Below are 14,527 nucleotides of genomic sequence, written 5' to 3' on the forward strand. Positions count from 1 at the left end.
AGGGGGCATGGAGGAGACAGTCTCTAATACAGGAGCCAGGATTATTGGGGCTGATACTCCTGGTACTGGGGGGCAAGGGACAATGATGGACTCTGAACCCAACCCAACCTAGCTGCTCCAGAGCCCACCCAATTTCTGATACTCAAGGGGACAGGAATCCTTACCCAGCCAGCTCACAGCCTTATAATTCTCCTGCATCACATCCCAGTAGAGGGCTCTCTGATCCAGGTCCAGCAAAGCCCATTCCTCCTCAGAGAAATACACAGCCACCTCCTCAAAGCTCACCAGCTCCATCACAGCCATTTCCTGTCTTTGACTCTGCAGGTGATGGGCTGAGCTGGAGCAAGACATCTGTGTTCTGCAGCCTGGCAGGAAGAGAAGGGCAATTGGAAAAATTTCAGAAGGGGCTTTAATCCTTCCTACACCCCCGTTCTGCTGAGATACTTGGTGATACACATGCTAGACTCGGCTATTTTGGGAAAATGCTTGAGTCTAGATATTTCATAAACCACTTACACAAGTTACACATTCATTCTCTCAATACCTGTCTTGAGATTTAACATTACTGCACTGGCAACAACGGGATTTGGTTCTGTGAGCCCAATGTGTCTGATAAACAAGTTGCATATTCACCTGCCTGAACGTGAATGTAGGTTTCAAATGTAGGCTCCTGTATTTAAAGCCCCTTCGTGCATTTATTAGCAGCACAGACCTAGGCCTTCTCATCAGGACTAATTTGGCAGAAAAGAGGTGAAATCAAGGGGACCATTCAGATGCTTAAAATTAAATTAAATGCTGAATGTTTACAGGATGAGATTCTAAGATTCATGGATTCAGAGGAATTATTCTTTCATGTATTCTGGTTTCATCTGTATTATAAGCCATTTTATGTAACCCAGTTACCCCCAAAACAAACCTGTATTTCCCCAATGAATACTTCCTAGAAAGCTGCCAGCAAAAGCAGCTACACAGGCAGGGGGATCAGCCATTAGCAGCACCCCCGTCCCAGAAAAAAGGGACATACGGTCGGTCACCAAAGGCATAGAGCCAAAGGGTCCCATTTCACTAGGCCTTGTGTGAACACAGAAGTAAAACACAGCTTCTATGAGCTTACATGCTAAGCCAATCTGTTTAAATAGTTACATCTACGAAGGGGTTCCAGTTGCCCCAAGCTTCGCAGATAAAAGCACTGAGGATCCCTCTAGCAGTGCCCCATATTACAATTCAGCATTATTGCTTACCAGAAAGGACTGGAAAAGGAACTGAAGTAGATTAAGACGATCTAGGAAATATCTTCACCTGGGCAGACAACAGCATGCAGGCAATGCCCAGTAGAGGCAGAAGGCCTTATGTGGCCGTTACTGCTCTCCTGCAGAGTGCAAGACAAGAGGGAGAGGAAAACCAGTCTGAGACATGGAATGCTGGGGGAACCGCTCCCCTCCAGGGAGTTACAAGGAGGGCCTGGAAAGAGGAGGCCTGGCACCAGCTGAAACCAAGCTCCCCAGTGCTCAATGGAGTCACTCCTGGCACCTAACTGGTGTGATATCAGTGTCATCTCCCTGCCTTTTCCCTGCCAACACCTCGCCCTGCCTGGCAGTGATTCCCTTTGCTCCAGCCCCCACCCCAGAGACCCTCCCATCATCAGCCCCCCGCCCCCAGCCACCGCCGTGTCTTCCCTCGCACCGCCTTCCGCCTTACGCATGCGCACTGGGCTGCTCCGCCCCGCAGATGAAGACCAAAGTGCTGGACCGGTCGCTGGGAAACAGTTTGTGGCATGGGTCAGTGTCACGTGATCTCTACAAACCCTCACAACCCCCCCCCCCCCGTGTGTGACATGAACCCCCGCAGCCGTAATGTGGGTTTCAGGGTAAATGTTTCCCCTCACTGCCCCCCCCCCCCCAGAGATTTATCTGGCCTGGCCTCAACCCTCCCCTTAGCGCCCACCGGAACTGACACGTCATCTGCCCCACCCCTCCCCTCCAGGTGCCTCCCCACCGCGCCTCGCCTCCTCCTGCCCCCCGCCCGGGCGGCACTCCCCGGAAGCGGAAACAGCCGCGCAGCGAGTAACTGCACGAACTATTTCCTCAGACTTGGCGCCTCAGGGCGCACGGCGCATGCGCAGTGAGCGCGGAGGGTGTGCCCCTAGCGGAGGCTGCCCAGGGGTGCAAGGCCGGGAGCTGCTGCCCTGTCTGCGGCGGGTCGCTCTGGGTTTTACTCACTGGCTAATGCCCCTGACTGTGCCCTGGTCCCGTGCGACTCACCAGCCAGCTAAAGCCTGGCTGGCCCGGGAGAGGCCGTGACAAAAGAAATGCTCCGGCCGAGGGGGCCATAGAGGCAAATATCGAATCTGTAAAGACGCCGGATGTGGGAATTCTTTTCTCTGACCTGCTGAACTCTCCTGGAGCCCAGCTCCTGCTGGTGAAATAAGGGCTCGTTTCACTCAAGGGAAGTCGTGGTTTAGGTCAGGTAGTTCTGAGAGCGCTGCTTTCAGCCTGGAGAAGGGGATGTTACTAGCAGCTGTTAAAGATTTGATCAATAGAATTTGATATTCCATTAATTTTCAATCATTGTAGCTCTTACGGATCCCAAATAAGATCTGGGGTCTGCACACACAAAAAACAGTGAAGGACAATCCCTGCCCTGAACAGTTTAAATAAACAAATGATAGGAAAGGAAATTGAGGCACAAAGCAAGACAGAGATTTGCCCACTGTCACCCAGCAGGTTGGTGGATGCATTCAGCATAGAACCTCAGTTCCACCCCACTGATGAGACTGTTGGTTAGAAGGGAAAGTTGCCTTGCTAAAGGCCCCAGGCCCAGCAGGGAGGGGATGTTTCCCATTGGGATGCTGAACTCCTGGGCTGCTCCAATCAGGTGCTGCAGCCAGCTCTACAGGAGATCACTGGGCTGGACGCTGTGTGGGACCCTGAGCACCTTCACACATAACAGGGCTCCAGGAAGTGCAGGTCCATGATAGGTACTACTGAGATTAGACTGGATTGGAGCAAAATGAGCCCCAAGCTGGAGCTGCCCAGTGCCAGTCTGACCTGTGCTAGTGAGTGCATGGGCACAGACCAGCCAACGTGGTTCCGTTAGTCCCACCAGGCACCTTTTGGGAATCTCCTAGAATGCACTGCTTCCAGGAGCTGTACCAGGGACTGGGACAGTGGGTACCTGCCCAAAGGGTGTTGCTACTGCAGGGGCTCGTCTACACTGGCCCCTTTTCCGAAAGGGGCATGTTAATTTCACAGGTCGTAATAGGGAAATCCGTGGGGGATTTAAATATCCCCCGCGGCATTTAAATAAAAATGTCCGCCGCTTTTTTCCGGCTTTTAGAAAAGCCGGAAAAGAGCGTCTACACTTGCCCCGATCCTCCGGAAAAAAAAAGCCCTTTTCCGGAGGATCTTTTTTTCCGGAGGATCGGGGCCAGTGTAGATGCTCTTTTCCGGCTTTTCTAAAAGCCGGAAAAAAGCGGCGGACATTTTTATTTAAATGCCGCGGGGGATATTTAAATCCCCCGCGGATTTCCCTATTACGACCTGTGAAATTAACATGCCCCTTTCGGAAAAGGGGCCAGTGTAGACGTAGCCCAGGGGTTTAGGACAAAACAGGGGCAAACCCCAACTGTTCCTTATAGAGCTCTGCATGTCTAAATAAAGGGGCCTCTGAGGCATCTCCAGAACATAGGAAACCCTTCACCTACCTGCCCGGGCCCACCCTGACCTGTATAGATCAGACTATGGGAGCCAGCTTCTGGCTTTGTCAAAACTTCCCTATCTAAGCCATTCTGCATGGAAGTGCCACCCCCATTCCCATCCTCACATGTGTCCTCCTGCATCCACAGTTGCTTTCTGTCTCTTTTTCACTGGACAAAGCCACATCCAATGCTGAGCCTTACAGGATAGGGACAGAGCTCCACAGAACTGGTGGCTTCTGTGATTTGTATCACTTAGCTGAACCGTTTATGACATTTATTGATTCACCCCCATGTAACTCCAGTGCCATGTTACGGGCTGTACCACCTATCTGTTCATAAATACCAATAAAGGTTGGTGATAATTAAGATCCTTCTCTAATTACTAAAATACCTGAACCTGAATGTGTAACAAGTTGGACACTCCCAGTCTGCATTAATGACCTTTCATCTCCCTAGGGGCCAATAGTCATCTTGTTGGTGGAAAAGCACCCCATTCCACATCCCTCTCAGCCCTCACAATGAAACCTCCCAACTCATTTCTGTTTCTTCATGAAAAATTTGAGGCCCATTTGAAGACTGAGGTGTGACGGACCAGGCCGTGTCTGGGCACAGCTGAGGGTGTCTGCTCAGGGCGAATTGCTCAAATCTGGGGCTCCTTACAGCCCCCAGACTGGTGACCTCTCCAAACAGGCCACAAACCAGTCCCACAGAGCACTTCAGCTGCCTGCCTGAAGCCTCACAAGCAAAACCCCTCCGACCCCCTGGCAATATCCGTGCCCCAGACGGCCCCGTGCCTCATACAGAGGTGGGGGGTCCTAGCACCCAATCCCACCTACCCTGAACAAGTTCTGTCCGGTTCCAAGACACCAGCCACAGATCCCTGGTCAATTTACCCTCTGGACCTTACCCACAAATCACGCTGGGCCAATCCTTTAGCATCTAACAACTAAAGGTTTATTAACACAAGAAAGAAAAGCATGAGAGTAAGGTTGTTAAAGATTAGTACGTTACATGCATCGAATCTCCCAGTCCTCGGTGCAGGCTCTAGCAGAGATGTTACAGCTGCTGGTTTAAAAGTTCTTGTTGCACATCCTAGGGTCAGGATGGGTTCACAGGTCTTCCGGGCTCTTCGATCCCTGCAGTGCTGCCTCTGGGATGAAGTGCTGAGCTGAGAACAAAATGGCATCGACCGCATGGCCTCTTTATACCGCCTTCCTGGCCTCTTCTAGTATGTAGCCAGTCACCTGGACAGAGGCCAATCTCTGTGTTCCCTGCTGGCTGCTCTCAGGTGACAGCCCCCATTCTTTAGGTGTGTCCATAGCCCATTGAGAGCCATTGTTCCACAGGGCCTCGATAATTAGCATGTCCATAGGCTCGGCCCTGCCCAATGCTTAACCACATGCAGGGAAATCTTCAGTGTCCATACAAGTACATGCTAATAATTACACACACATTATACAAACACCAGAACAGCATACATAGGATTATCAAATAATAAGCTTCTATTCAATACCTCACATGGCCCCCTCCTATACCATTTTTGGAGCCAACACCCCCACCTATGGGTGCATCAGGGATCTGGCTGCTCCCCTCAAGATCCAGCAACGTGACATGAGGGAAGAGAGAGAAAAGCTGCTGTGATGGAAAGCAACAGGAGAGGGAGAAGCCTGGAGTATCTGGTAGGTGACTGTGGCTATGGATTGGCAAGACGGAGGGCTCTTTGGAGGCAGACTCCTGTATGGCATTCGGAAGATGGGTTTCTCCATGAACATGGATTGCTGGGTTAGATCCATGTGCAGACAAGTCAGTGGATGAGTTAATGTCTATCCCTTGTGGCTTTCCCAGAAAATCCTTCCCTCAGTGACCTGAATGTCCCTAGGAAGGGCTGTCTGCTGTATCAGCTCATTTCCTGCGTTAACAACTTTGTTTCTTTTTTCTCCCCTGGGTGTGTCTGTCAAGCTGGTGCTGAGTCCTGCCTCCTGCTGCTCTGGGTCTGAATTCCCAAAGACCATAAGTAACAGAACACGCTGCCCATGGCAGGCAGGGAACTGGCCCTTTCAGAGGGACACGGGCCAAAGGGGAAGCTGAGGGATGCCTCAGCCCCAGTATCCATGAGAGTGAGTCAAATGTCAGAAATCTGAGAGTTTGCAAAGAAGTTCTCCCTGCTGTGCACTCAGCTCCCTGTGAAGGGGCCCTGGGCTCCATTCATGCCCCTGACCAGCCCTTTCCCTGTTTTCATATGGAAACAGACACAAGATGAAAGGCAGAAGTTTGTGGCTGAGTTTCAGCAGCTGTGGCAGTTCCTGGAGGTACAAGAGCTGGAGAAGCTGGTCAAGGAGATTGGGAGGTTCCAGACTGACACTATCAGTAAACTCTCCGTGAAGATTTCCCATCTCAGGCCATGTCCACACTCAGGGGTTCTTTCGAAAAAAGTACCCTTTTTTCGAAAGAACTTCCCCTGCATCCAGACTCAAGCCGCGTTCTTTCGAAATTATTTCGAAAGAACGCAGCTTTTCTTTCGATGGCGGTAAACCTCGTTTCACGAGGAAGAACGCCTTCCTTCGAAAGTTCCTCTTTCGAAGGAAGGCGTTCTTCAATGTAAAGAGGCCGTCTTCGAAAGAGAGCATCCAGACTCGCTGGGTGCTCTCTTTCGAAAAAGCGGATTTCCTCTATCGAAAGATCCGCCTGCTGTCTAGACGCGATCTTTCGAAAGATGCTCTTTCGAAAGATACTTTCGAAAGAGCATCTTTCGAAAGAAGCCTGCAGTCTAGACATAGCCTCAGTGAGCCGATTGGTTTCTCCATGACCATGTCAGAAGCCAGCGAGTGAATTCCTGCAGGTGAGACTGAAGGTGAAATGTCCCAGCTCCCCGCTCAGGGAAAGGAGGCTCCTGAATCACAATTGCTAGGGTTCAGCAGTCAGATCTGGGTGTAGCTTAACATGTGCATTGCTAACATGTGAGTGACTGTTGTTCTTTGCAGTTACAGACAAAGAGATTAGAGATCTCAAAGCCCCATTCGCTCCAAGGATGCATAGTCTTGGATCAGAGCATTGCCTCTCTTCCCCATGCAAAATCCCTTCCCTGGGGTCCCCTGTGTGTGTCCGATGGGGCTGAGATTCTTTTCTCTTTCCCCTCTAGGATATCAGAAGCATCTTGAGCAGCAACATGGCTCTCTTTCCCTTCACACTGTTCAGTGCTGGGAAAAATGTTGCTGGTGTTGGCACCATACCTCCCCAGGTCTCTACAGCAAAGTGTGGGGAAGATCACATTTTGGATACAAATCTCTGTGACTCATTTAATTCTAAGAGTCTTGTCCTTGCACAGCAGATTTTGGAATTCCCCATTCAGCAGCACTGTCTGACCTCAAGTGTTTCCTGGAGTTGTCACTGGCTGCCTCAGGACTGTGGGGATGGAACACGGGCCTGTCACTGTTGGGCACCGGGCACCATTCAGCCCAGGGCAGCAGGGATCAAGAGTCTTTCCCAGCCAAGGGCTGTTTGGAGATCTGTGTGGAATGAACTGCAGAGTGGGGAGCTGGTGTCTCAGTCTAGTTCCTAGTGAGCAGATTTCTAAAGCCCTTCACCTGGGAACCTCTTGTCCCTCAGGGCCTGGAGACCAAGGAGAGAATTGTCCATGGAGACTCAATTCCCCTTTCGTCCCCAGAGCTGGAGAATGTTGCTTGGCGATGGGAGAACTGGAAGGATTCTAACTCCAGGCCCATCAGAACAGTGACTCACTAGCCAGAACTCTGAATCATTCAATGCAGTGTCAGCATATGACATTGTTTCTGTCCAGGTGTGAGACGGGGCAGTTCCAGCAGCCAGAGGAGATTTCTCCTGAACTGGAAGAACATCATCTGAAGAAGTGCGCTGTGCCCACGAAAACTCATGATATCATCTACATGTTTTGTTAGTCTATAAAGTACTACCAGATTATTGTTGTTTTTTCAGTTTACCTGTATAGAGTAACTTGGCTGCCCCCTGAAACTGTTGGAAGAACAAGTCAGAGCCTCCTCCCTGTGCTGGCCCCTCTCAGTGGCCGCACCCCAGCTCCTCTTTCCCTAAGGCCCTGCCGCCTGGGCAGGCTAGAACCCCCCCCCCCCATACTGGGCCCAGGTTACCTTTTGAGCCATGGATCCTGCCCCTGTCCTGGGTGGTACACTCCAAGGAATGGGGACATGGCCTGGGGGGTTGCTCTCAGGCCACCTGGACCGTGGCCCAAGCCAGTTGGAGAGTCAGGGGGTCCCCACAGCGGCCAAGGCTCACAGCCAGATCAGGAGGCAGGGCCTCACTTGCAAGAGGAACAGTAGGGAGGAGCCATGGAGTGGTAGGGCTACAAGCTGCAGGACCACGTGCTCCCTCATCCCTCAATTCTCCTCAGCCCCAAGACTGGTGTCAGGCGTATTTGTGTGATGTCAGCTTGGGATCCAGAACTTGTGGGGGGATCACAAGCTGATGTCACACAAATATGCCTGACACCAGCTGTGGGGCTGTGTTTCTGCCCAGGCTGCTGCACAGAAACCCTCTCCCTTAGCAGTGTCTGCACCGAGCTCTCATCCCTCTTTTTCAAACCAGTGCAGGGGGGGCTCCCCATTGCTCTTCTCCCCCATCCGGCCTTTCCTTTGGGCAAGGCTGGGCTCTCCCATTGGAGCTGCTCCCTGCCTTGAGGAGACACTCTTCCTATGATGCTGGCAACTCTTCTCTTCTCTTGGGGATGCCCCACCCAGTGCCACTCCCTGCTCTCTGGGGTTAGGCAGGTCTTCCCAAAGGCTCTAAGGCAGGATACAGTCACTCCCCTGCCTGGTTGACAGGCACTCCGTCTGAAACTCGCCAATCCACAGGCTATCAGAAGGCCCCACCCTGGGCCATTTCCTACTCCTCCTCTCTCCCCTCCTCGGGGGCTCATCCAACTTACTATTCAGTGTGGCCCTACCGTCAGCATGTCAGGGCCCCTTGTCCACTCGCAGAACTGCTCTGTCCTCCTCCAAGCCACCACAGCAGTTCCACCCTTGTCTGAGGCATCCAGGCTCCGCCTACCTCTATCCGAGCTGCCGGGCTCACCTGCCATCCTGCTGGGCAACTGAAGCCTCTCCTCTTGCCCCCCTCCCTCAGCCTCAGCATCCAGCGGATTTAAATCACCCACCAGAGCGGTGAGTAGGCGTCACGACGTAGCGTGAGTGCCGCATTCCACTCCATCCTCTCTCTAGCACATGGGTCAGTGTGGAGGGGTTCAGAACAAGAGGCAGGTGGGGGGTGATGGTAGGTTGTAGGAGATGTAGGGCACAGGGCTGGGGGAGGAGCTTACTGGAAATAACTGGCAGAAGGGTGGTGTTGCTCCAGTGGTGACCCCTTCCACAAGGCTGGGGCTGCACTCCTCAGCCAGTGGCCCCTCCCAGTCCCAGCCTCCAGCTTGTCTGAGGTGGGCTTAAGGGGCTGAGCACAGTCTCCAGCTGCCCCTACAGCCTCCTGTTTATCCAGTGTGGTAGAGATCTGGGGATTGCCCCGGCCTCTCCTGCCCCTCCAGCCAGTTCCAGGCCCCAGATATTTTGGGATGGGGGTCACTCTCTTGGGTGGGGCTAGGTCTGCACTTCCTGGTCCTGGGGGGGCACAGTGGTGGGGCCATTGGGAGGCTTTGGCCCCTAGGCTGTAGCACTCTGAGGCCCAAGGGCAGTCAGGCAGACTCACTCCTTGGATCCTTACCCCACTCCAAAGGGGAACAGGGTGCACCTGCCCCAGGGCAACCTGTCTTCACTGAATTTCATCTTGTTCAATTCAGACCAGCTCTCCAGCATGTCAAGGTGATTTGAAATTCTGGCTCTCACCATCCTATGGCTGCTCTTGGGGATCCCCAGCTGGGAGCCCCTCTCCTGGAAGTCAGGGCTTGGGCTGCTCCATGTAGGAAACCCCCTGTTAGAGGGAGAACAGGGGTGTTGATGTGGTGTCCTTGAGAACAGGGGCGGATATAGGGCAGAGCGAGCGGGGCGGCTGCCACAGGCCCCGCACTTCAAGAAGCCCTGCGCATGCGCCATGTCAAAAGGGGGGCCCTGCGAAATTGTGCTGCCCTGGGCCCTGCAAAATCCTCATCTGCCCCTGCTTGAGAACATTCAGCCCACTTGTCTTCTTGCCCAGAGGGCAGCAGCCCAGGGCTCATTTCCCCTTCCTCAAGTGGGGACACAGCTCTGAACAAGGGTTTTACGTCTCTCAGGAGAGCTCTGACCAGTGAGTTGGGACAGGGCTTGGCAGAAATCTCTCCCAGGCTACATCTACACTGCTGTTTTTTCCCCCTAGAAGATATGCAAATCATGCTCTCATTTGCATATCTTCTGACAATCCTTTTTGCAGAAGAGGTTTTGCTGCAAAAAAGCCCTGTGTAGATGGGGCCATTTGTCAGAAAAAAAAAACCCTTTTGCGTAAGATCCCTTATTCCTCAAAAAATGAAGTTTACAGATGTCCTTCCACAAAAAGGATCAGCAGAAGATATGCAAATAAAAGCACCATTTGCATATCTTTTGCAGAAAAAACCCACCATGTAGAGGTATTCCCAGAGACTCTGAGGCTGGAGAGATGTTTGTTAGGAAGCATTTTGTAAATGTTGATTGATTTAAATGGTTTCCTCAAGTGGTGGGTTTGAAGAGTTTGTTTAAAAATTTTCTCTATTCAGATGTTCACAGTTGTAAGGAATTCGGCAGGTGGTGGGGAGGATTTTAGCCAATGGGAAGCAATGAATAATTTACTGACAGTGATTTTGATTTACTGGCAGTGACACTGTCACTTGCAAAACTTCACAGCCATATATCAATGTAACTATAGAAAACAAAGGGGCCACAGGGCCATGCTGGCTGCCACTTCTCACAACTCCCCTTGGCTGGGAACAGGGAATGAGCCCGTGTCAGTCATTCCCTTCAACCCCATGATCCCCTTGCATCTTCCCATCCCCCCCACAGTGCAACCTCTGCCTCCCCTCATACTCCCCCCACATCCTCCTTCACCCCACCTGCCCCCCAATCCATGTGCTCCCACTACATTCACCAGCAGAACAGCAGCACTGGGAGTCACAGCCTCGCTCCCCAGGAGCAGCACTGAGGTTGGGAGGAGGGTCAGGGGACAGAGTCACTTCCCTGCCTGGCCCAGCCTCTCTCCTGGGGCTCACTCTTCAGCTGCAGCCTGTGGTGCACCCCAGTGTTGGCGCTCCACAGAGGCTACAGCAGGGTGTGACTAGCTGCCCACACTCCCCCATTTGAGTAGGGCCGTCCCTTCCTGCAGCAGCCACTCCCAGATTAGAAGACAGAGCTTGTAGGGAGGAGAGGTTTAAATCCCTTAGGGTATGTCTACACACAATTTTTATTTCGGGAGAAGGATGCAGATAGCGCTGTGCAATTGTATACTTCCTCCAGGGTTGGTTTTTTTTGGAAGACGCTCTTCTGGTATTTATCCGTGTATACACAAGGTCGAATTTCAAAATAAACCCCTATTTCAAAAGACCCCTGTAAACATCATTGTAGGAAGAATAAGGGGTCTTTCGAAATAGGGGTTTATTTCAAAATTTGGCTGCATGTAGATGCAGGTAAATATCGGAAGAGCGTCTTCCGAAAAAAACCCTAGAGGAAGTATGCAAATGCCCAGCACTATTTGCATTCTTCTCCTGAAATAAAACTTGTGTGTAGATATACCCTTAGTTCCCAGGAGCCTCACAACCAGGCCAGGTAGGGGCAGCCCTAGGGTCACCAGGCCTAACACAGGCTGCGATACCTGGGGCAGCCCCTGGGGAGCTGGGGCAAGAGTCAGTGACTCCGCATACTGGGTACTGTTGTGGGGGGGGGGGAGGCTGGGGGCTTTCTAGTCACACACTGCTGCCCCTCTGTGGGGTGCCAGGGCCCTGCCCAGTCACAGCTGGACCAAGCCCAGGGCAGGCGGTGTCTGAAGCCATTTGTGTGGTGCCAGCTGCACCCAGTATTCTGGCCCCTGCCTGCCTGTGACTACATGCTGAGTAAAGACAGCAGCCAGTTACTGCACATGGTCTGTGCAGGGGCGCCTATATGCAAAGTAAGGGTAGTAGCCTCAGCCATAGACATACTCCTGGAGTTGCTGGTGCATTTCCCCACCCCAGAGCCTGCTTGGACCTCAGCTAGGGCCCTGGAAACTCATGTTCATCTGATCAGTCACTGTCCTTCCCCCTCCCTCAACTCCTCAGTCACTGCTTCCTTGGCTAAAGTCCATCCAGTGCTGGCCCTAGATATGGGCACAAGGGCTGTGGCTCAGAGTGATGTTCTGATGGGAGCATATTTGAATAGTCTCATGTGACCTTACCTGGGGCCAGCCAGCTAAGCAGGAGGGGAAACTCAGCAGTCAGCTCAGCCAGGGCCAGGGAAGACAGAAGCCCTCACTTGTCTCTGATGGACACTGTGGGCAGCCAGAATTTGTATCACCAGGTCAGTGGATTAGTTACAAGGGGGCAAGACATGAGCATCTTCTTCTACTGGGGAAGGATCCAAGTCCTGTTCTGCCCCACCAGGAGGGTGTGTGTCTACATTGCAGGGCTTAACTTGAAATAAGCTACACAAACTGAGCTATATCAGTTGTGTTGCTTATTTTGAAACAGGGAGCATCTACACAGCACTTATTTCAAAATAGAGCCCTCTTTCTTGTGCAAATACTCTTTAATGCAAGAGTTCTTGTGTTAAAGTATTTGTGCAAGAGAGCGTCATGTGCTTTTGTGCAAGAGCATCTGTGCCAGTGTAGACGCTCTCTTGCGCAAGAAAACTCCGACGACCATTTTAACCATTGGGCTTTCTTGCACAAGAAATTCATGTTGCCTGTCTACACTGGCCTCTTGCACAAGAACAGTTGCGCAAGAGGGCTTATTCCTGAGCGGGAGCATCATAGTTCTTGCGCAAGAAGCACTGATTTCACACAGAACGTCAGTGTTCTTGCACAAGAACTCGCCGCCAGTGTCGACAGGCAGCATGTTTTTGCACAAAAGTGGCTGCTTTGGCGTAAGATCATGCCAATGTACACATCTTCTTGCAAATTATCTGATAATTTCTGATCTGTGTGTGTGTAGGCAAGAGGTCATCAGCATCTAGAGCAGGGATTTCCCATCAGGCAATGCTTCCCTTGTCTCGGACTTGCTGTTCTCTATTCTGTATCTGTGTCTTCCCCAGCCCTTTTCATTGCTTTTTGTTTTCTGATCAACTTTGGTTCAAGCAGATAGAGGGGGAGACAATGGAGGAGACTTTCGTGAGTCTGACAGTTTGAACACTATGCCCTTATTCCCCAAGAACACAGAGCTGGTAGGTATCAAACTCAACAGAATAAACTTGTGCTATAAAAAGAAAAAGATAACAAGTACTTAGAGTTGACAGCTGGAGCTTGGATATTCATGAGGAGATGTCAGAGAGAGATAGAGATTTCAGTGTGGGTGGAAATAGGCAGGTTTGGAGAAGGAAAGTAAAGCTATGAGTCAGCAGCATAGAGACTACAGCTGAACTTGTGCTGAGAGCTGAGATTCCCTAGAGCAGGGGTTCTTAACCACTAAGGTGTATCTCCCTAGGGGAGGTGTGAAGGGGATACGTGGAGGTGTGAGGTGCCTCCCAGAAAATTTATCGCAATTGCCTTCTCACTGGATAAAATTATGGGCTGTGTCTACATTGGCAAGATTTTGCACAAAAGCAACCGCTTCTGCGCAAAAACTTGCCGCCTGTCTACACTGGCCACGAGTTCTTGCACAAGAACACTGACGTTCTAATGTAAGAAATCAGTACTTCTTGCGCAAGAACTATGATGCTCTGCTCAGGAATAAGCCCTCTTGTGCAACTGTTCTTGCGCAAGAGGCCAGTGTAGACAGGAAACATGAATTTCTCGCGCAAGAAAGCCCAATGGTTAAAATGGCCATCGGAGCTTTCTTGCACAAGAGAGCATCTACACTGGTACAGATGCTTTTGTGCAAAAGCACATCTCTTGCACAAAAGCACATGCCAGTGTAGACACTCTTTTGCGCAAATACTTTAACGCAAAAACTCTTGCATTAAAAGTATTTGCACAAAATCTTGCCAATGTAGACGTATCCCTAAAGGTTAGATTTCTACATAATTAACAGGGCTCGACAATCTATGTAATCTACTCGCCTGTGGTGAGTAGATTACAACCCAGAAGAGCCAGGTTCAGGTGATCTGCGCATGCGCAGATTGCTGGACAGTGCGGCTGGTGACCCTGATAATTAATATTATGAATTAAAATTATAAACATTAATTCCTTATTAACTTCTAGAGATTGGCACACTACAATAGCAGTGCAAATCAATCAGGCCTATGTGACAACACACTACAATAACAGTATGCAAGCATTGCCGACTTTCATCTTCAAATATTATGTAAATTTGTTAGGAAAAGGTTCAAAGTAAAAAGCTCATATTATTCATTTAGGCATTGTAACAGGGTTCACTTACCCCACAGGGCCACCAGCTATTAAACTTGGGAATTAGCTCGGACAGCTGTGTCCAGCTGGTTCGCCAGGTCCCAGGCAAGCTTTGGGGTTCAAGCTGGGCCTTCAGCTCAGGCCAGTCCTCTGAATCACCAGGCACCAGTAGAGCCTTGGGTTCTTCTAGGTCAGAGGGTAGCCCTGCTGGCTGGCCGGCTTGGCCATGCTTCCGCAGCCCAGGCAGGGAAGCCTTTGCTGGCCTGAGGGAAGGCGGCTGTGGGAAGCCTAGGCCAGGTCTCAGCCTCGTCAGCCAGGAGCTCTAGGCAGGCCTCTGTCTCCCTCAGAGGCTGGGCCCCAACTGAGCTCCCTGGCAGAGTCCTTAATAGTCCTAGCCATACCCCTTAACTTCCTGTT

General features: G+C 51.3%; 1 protein-coding gene across 1 annotated transcript in view; it reads right to left on the minus strand.

Moving 5' to 3' along the window:
* Window positions 1-14,527, minus strand: part of LOC102461324 (uncharacterized) — a 150,336-nt gene that overhangs the window by 107,942 nt on the left and 27,867 nt on the right. The window contains exons 2-3 of the mRNA XM_075912497.1: window positions 1,242-1,369; window positions 165-365 (exon numbers count right to left, since the gene is read on the minus strand). Coding sequence (XP_075768612.1) covers window positions 165-351 — 187 coding nt within the window. The 5' untranslated portion in view covers window positions 352-365; window positions 1,242-1,369. The remainder of the gene's footprint in view (window positions 1-164; window positions 366-1,241; window positions 1,370-14,527) is intronic.

Source organism: Pelodiscus sinensis, chromosome 31 (genome assembly GCF_049634645.1).
Source record: "Pelodiscus sinensis isolate JC-2024 chromosome 31, ASM4963464v1, whole genome shotgun sequence".
NCBI classification, from domain to species: Eukaryota; Metazoa; Chordata; order Testudines; family Trionychidae; genus Pelodiscus; species Pelodiscus sinensis.